We start from the raw sequence: 6,044 nt of genomic DNA, 5'->3' as shown, positions 1-6,044 counted from the left end.
CTTGATTCCTTTGTGTCAGAGCTTACACAGTGTTAACAACCATCACCCATCCCCTATGTGGCAATTAGCCGCTCAGGGCCAGGAACACCATCTTGGGAGGAAGGTCACTTAAGTGAGGGGATGTCCTAACAATAAATGGGCAACGTGACAGATTCTCTTGAAATATCTCTTATAAGTTAATTATTCATTATAAGGTATCAGAAGTCATGACAGAAAGCATATCAGGAGTTGGAACGGCATGCTGGGATTTGTAGTTGCTGTGTTCCTGGCACTGGTTGCCCATGATGGCTGTAAGTAATTATAAAAGACTACCAGGTAATAATATCAGCAGTTGGCCTATGTACCTTTTCCCTTCCAGGTCGGAGAACCAGCCCAAGTTGTCAGCGATGATGTGGTGGTTTTTGCACCCGGGACACGTCACAATTACCACTCCATTGTGATACGCCAACTTCGAGATTTTCTTCATGGACCTCGTCGAGCAAACCTGAAAGGAGCAGAACAAAAACGATATCAAGTACAGTATTTGGCAGCACGCCCTTTCTGACAAATACTTTCACTATCCCTGCCATGTAAAAGCTGCCAGTAGGTCACCTTGACCCGATCTTGGAATTAAAAGTTCATTAACATTTCCAGCAAGCTGCAGTGTGTTTGGCCTGCATAAGACCTGGGGGCGGAGCTTGACCGCACATATGAACACCGACATTGTACCTGAATAGGCAATATTGAGGCCCAACATATTATTACAATGTACACATTAGACATGACAACATATGGAAACTCCAAATATGGATAGAATATAAATTGTAACTCCAACCAATCAGATGGAGCAGTAAAAACAACCGGCCGTCCCACTTCATGAATATGATATTATAGGTCATTACTAATGTTTATATTGATTATATTAGAAAAGAATGACAGCGTTTCAACTTTACGTATATATTTTTCATTTTGGATGGAGTGTGTCAGTTTTTAAAGTGTATCTACTGCCAAATCTTTTATTTACCATTTTGGATAGATTAGGGAAGGGTGGAAAGAGAGAATTCCCTTCACTTCTTGTCTCATGGACTCAACAGGAAGTGGAGGATATATTTCCTATGTGAGAGAAATCCCCTCTTGGACCAGAACGAGTGTCCCCGTTGGAAGACTTCTCTTCTATTTCTGTTTTGGTGGCAACTCAAACTATTGGATTTCACTTCACTTTTATTCCCGATAACATGGGTGACAAGGACAGTTAGACTCCATTCACACGAGTGGTTTTAGCGGAAACACGCTAAACAGAAGAAAAAAAATGCATTCCAATGTGCGCTGATCAGACTAAAAAATGTTTTTATAGATTTACATAAAGTGGGGAGGGGATGGAACTCCTGTCAGGTCTTTATAGCCGTCTCTGTAGCTTTGAGGAAGATTCACACACTCTTGGGCTCCATTCACATATGGCGTTGGCATTGTTGCATGGGAAAACGCAATTTTTCACATACGTGCAAATTCCACACGTTTGTGGCTACAAGGCACCATTTACACATGCTATACATAAAAACCAATGCATTCCAAAGTGCATTGTTCAGACTATTGCGGCGGTCGCGCGGTATGAAACCGTGCGTCCCACAAAATAGTGCAAGTGTGATTTTAGTGGAGGATTCCACACATTTGCGACTATAGTAAGGCTCCATCCACATGGCATTTGAGTTTTCTGTGCGGAAAACCACACGGCACGAAAACATGCCATTTTTTTACATACGCGTGAATTCCAGGTGTTTGCAGCTATTATTATAGCCGCAAACGTAAAGAATCCACCCCTAAAATCGCGCTTGCACTATTTTGTGGGACGAACGGTTTAATATTGCGCAGCCACCGCAATAGTCTGAACAATGCACAATTGAATGCATTGTTTTTTTTTATCTTAACACGTTTCCCACTCGTGTGAATGGAGCCTAATAGCCGCAAATGCACAGAATTTGCAAGTATGTAAAAAGAATTGTGCCGTGCTGTTTTGCCATATGTGAATGGAGCCTAAGAGAGTGTGAATGTTCCTAATGGCAGGTGTTCCCTCACCACTACATGTAAATCTTACATAAAATCTTTGCCTTCAGTTATAATTTGGGCGCCCATTCACTCCAGGTGCATTGGGGCTGTGCTGGGCAATTTTCCCAGTGCAGGCCCAACACAAGACAAGACGCCTAGTCACGGATGGACACCACTCACAGCACCGTTACGCGTGTTGTGCGCCAAAAACCATGCAGTACTTTCTCAGCGCATCGCGATACAACGCAGGACAACTGCCTTACACCCCGCAAAGTCTGTACAACTGAATGAAATGTCACTTGTGGTAGTTCACATAAGTGATTTCTCCTCACATTAAGCAATATGTTCCCACTTCCTGTTGTGTATCACCAACAGGAAACCTTACCACAAAAAGGTGCTGAGGTGGCATTGATTGAGCCCCTTTTATCACCCGCTTAAGACGCCCTCAGAAGAATTATTACCACAGACACATATTTTAGTCCAGGACATGACAAGGAGCCATAGCAGTGTGAGGATATGTGGCCATAGTGGTAAAGCTAATAATGCCCCACACAGGGCGTCTCCTCACCCGGCAGGTGTAGATGAGCTGGTAGTGGGTGGCCGGGGCACCGCCCAGATTAGGGTCACTGTACCGCTGGGAAGAGGTATGCAGTGGGCCGTGCCCAGCCACATAATGGGCTGGCCGGGTGTCTGGAGCCCTTCTGGTCACCGAGCTGGGTGTGTAACCCGCCCTGAACCCGCGCGGTCCCCTCCAGCGGGACAAGACCCGCCAGCAGCGCGCTGCGAGCATGCCTCCGGAGTCGTGTGGCACGTGACCGGAAGTCGTTGTGTGATAAATTTGCGGTGGCCATCTTGCTTATGGGCACAGTAGCCAGAACAGCCTGCCAATCGGTTTCCCAATGTATTGTCTACGGGCAACTGTTCGATTATAAAACAAGGGTTCTTTCGTCTTTTCTTGTCATATACATTACATGCAACGTTCAGCTGAGTTCTATTTCTGGAAAGATTGGTGGTTTTTATCAGTGGGCGGGACTTAAATGATACCTTCACATCTTAGCACACTTCTCCCGTGTTCATCTAGTCATGGCGTCATCATCCGTTAAATTCCAGTATGCCTTTTCTTTGGCTGCTATTGTCATTACTAGCTCTATAAAGCACTTTGACATATTGCACAGATGTGAACTATCCTCATTGTAAATAATTGTCAATGTGTAAATTGGTAGATACAAGTAGGCGTTGGTAGGTATAAGTGGGCTCTTCTGGGACATCTCAGACACGGGCAATATAGCAGCAAAAGCCTCTCCCACCATTGTGGTGTGCTGGTAAGAGTCTTACATGTTGTGGTCTTGGTCCTTCCGTGGTACAGCTAATTGTATACATTCTTCCAAAGACATCAAATTAGCTCAGGGAATTGTTTTTTTTCATAAGCTTGCTGCCAATCTGTCCCCAGAAAACTGAATCAGGTTGGAGAGGGGTTGATTGGACATAGGGTGCTCCAAGGAAATGTGGGTGTGGGGTTAAGGCATATATGGAGTATACATTCAATAATTCAACTTTCATTATCCAGAGAAGTATATGCCAAAATATTGCAATGAATAGAACAAATATTAAAACCTTTTTAAAAATGAAATCTGGAAACTGATTGCAAGCTTCATTTACATAGGAGTCACTTGACAACCAGGCCCCATAGTTTACACCGGGCGTCAAGCAAGCAAGACCTTTTTTTTAAAATGAATACGTGTTTATTATAAACTTTTAAATATACAGGTACAACAAGCATAGAGGTACAAAGTTAGAAAAAACAAGGCATATCCAACACATGGGTGGAGCTGACCGTACATCATGAGGCCTGGAGGCAGAATTTTCCAATCATCTGACTGGGATGGAGCTAGGAATAAAAAGGAGACTATAAACATGAGAGATAATAGCTGTGTGGTGTAAATACGATCCATGCTATCCATCCACGTTATAGACGAAGACAGACCAACCATAAAAAAAGAGAAATACTGATAGCAACAAAAAAAACCAGAGTAAGCCTTTCTTGGTGCGAGAAATGAGCCCTGCAAAGATGGAGAGCAGAGCATCCTGTGTCGATGGTAGTACATACTCGACCCGGTGGCTTGATGGTAAGTAGGAAATACCTAGCTCCAGAAGGGGCGTATTCGCGGACAAGTCCACCACGTGTGATGTATAGAGACTATGTGATTGGTGCAACACCAGCACATTGGAGACCTATGTGGGAACATTCTATGCAGAGATTTGGGACAACGATACAGACAGGTGAAAAGCATGTACCATTTTTCCTGTGCTGTTTTACCAATGGATATGCAAGTATAAAAACGTACTTCAGCGTCAGTCAGCTTTATTTTTGCAAGATCATGCTCCCTAGTAGTAACAAAACAGGGTCATGTAGAGAGCTGTACAGAAAGACGCAGGGTACATGAAGGAGATTACATGAGTTGCTGGGGCAGAGTGAAGGCAGATAGCTTCAAATGAAGTGTGTTGCCTTTCGAGTTGAGTTTGGGACAATAACATTTGGTAGGAATCCCTCAATTGGAGGTATTGAAACCAGTGTTCATGTGTTCATGCCTCCTTTGATAATTAGTCGGAGAAGGGCATGAGAGGTGATGGCGATTGGAGAGGGTTGAAGTTCAGTCAACCCTAGGATGGTAGCCAGGAACACACCTGGAGGGAAGGCTAGGTTACCATCATGGGCATCATAGGTCTTAAAAAGGCCGCAAGAAATGTAGTGTTCTAAGCCCCTGGTGCCAAACCTGTGGCCAGGGGGGCCACATGCAGCCCTTTGGCAATTTCTGTGTGGCCTTCAGGGCCTCTGCAGACAGTAGTCTGTGTTACCTAGATGCTCAGCAGGCTGCTGAAGAAAAAATATGCTTTTCATTTTGTTCACACTAGCTTCATTTCCTGTGCTTTCTATCCCTGTTATGTTTTTAAGTCTGATCTTATATAATGGATCCAACTGAGAGAAACATTAAATGTGCAACACAAATATTTTTATAGGACTGTAAGGTGCACAAATGTGAAAGCATTAATTTGTAAAGGTGATGTAATAGTAGTGATCTCTAGCAGTTTCATGTAATGTTTCTCCAGTTTATGACTGTCTTCTTAAACATTTCCCTAGTCTTCAACAATTTCAACAATGTTCACAGTCTCTTACCATCTCTCGTAGAATGCCTGTAGTCTCTGACCATCTCTTATAGAATGGCCATAGTCTCTTATAGAATGCCTGTAGTCTCTGACAATCTCTTGTAGAATGGCTGTTGTCTCTGACCATTTCATATAGAATGGCTGTAGTCTCTGACCATCTCCTATAGAATGGCTGCAGTCTCTGACCATCTCCTATAGAATGGCTGTAGTCTCTGACCATCTCCTATAGAATGGCTGTAGTCTCTGACCATCTCCTATAGAATTGCTGTAGTCTCTGACCATCTCATGTAGAATAACTGTAGTCTCTGACCATCTCATGTAGAATGGCTGTAGTCTCTGACCAGTTCATATAGAATGGCTGTAGTCTCTGACCATCTCCTATAGAATGGCTGTAGTCTCTGACCATCTCTTATAGAATGGCTGTAGTCTCTGACCATCTCCTATAGAATGGCTGCAGTCTCTGACCATCTCCTATAGAATGGCTGTAGTCTCTGACCATCTCCTATAGAATGGCTGTAGTCTCTGACCATCTCCTATAGAATGGCTGTAGTCTCTGACCATCTCCTATAGAATGGCTGCAGTCTCTGACCATCTCCTATAGAATGGCTGTAGTCTCTGACCATCTCCTATAGAATGGCTGTAGTCTCTGACCATCTCCTATAGAATTGCTGTAGTCTCTGACCATCTCATGTAGAATAACTGTAGTCTCTGACCATCTCATGTAGAATGGCTGTAGTCTCTGACCAGTTCATATAGAATGGCTGTAGTCTCTGACCATCTCCTATAGAATGGCTGTAGTCTCTGACCATCTCTTATAGAATGGCTGTAGTCTCTGGCCATCTCCTATAGAATGGCTG

At 43.7% G+C, this 6,044-nt stretch overlaps 1 protein-coding gene across 1 annotated transcript in view; it reads right to left on the bottom strand.

Moving 5' to 3' along the window:
* The window catches only part of DNLZ (DNL-type zinc finger), a 3,715-nt gene extending 903 nt beyond the window's left edge, over positions 1-2,812 (bottom strand). The window contains exons 1-2 of the mRNA XM_018564065.1: positions 2,591-2,812; positions 345-484 (exon numbers count right to left, since the gene is read on the bottom strand). Coding sequence (XP_018419567.1) covers positions 345-484; positions 2,591-2,812 — 362 coding nt within the window. The remainder of the gene's footprint in view (positions 1-344; positions 485-2,590) is intronic.
* Positions 2,813-6,044: the final 3,232 nt, after the last annotated feature.

The sequence above is a fragment of the Nanorana parkeri genome, unplaced genomic scaffold (genome assembly GCF_000935625.1).
Source record: "Nanorana parkeri isolate BGI_ZX_2015 unplaced genomic scaffold, ASM93562v1 scaffold719, whole genome shotgun sequence".
NCBI classification, from domain to species: Eukaryota; Metazoa; Chordata; class Amphibia; order Anura; family Dicroglossidae; genus Nanorana; species Nanorana parkeri.
This window is presented reverse-complemented; position numbering and strand designations above follow the sequence as displayed.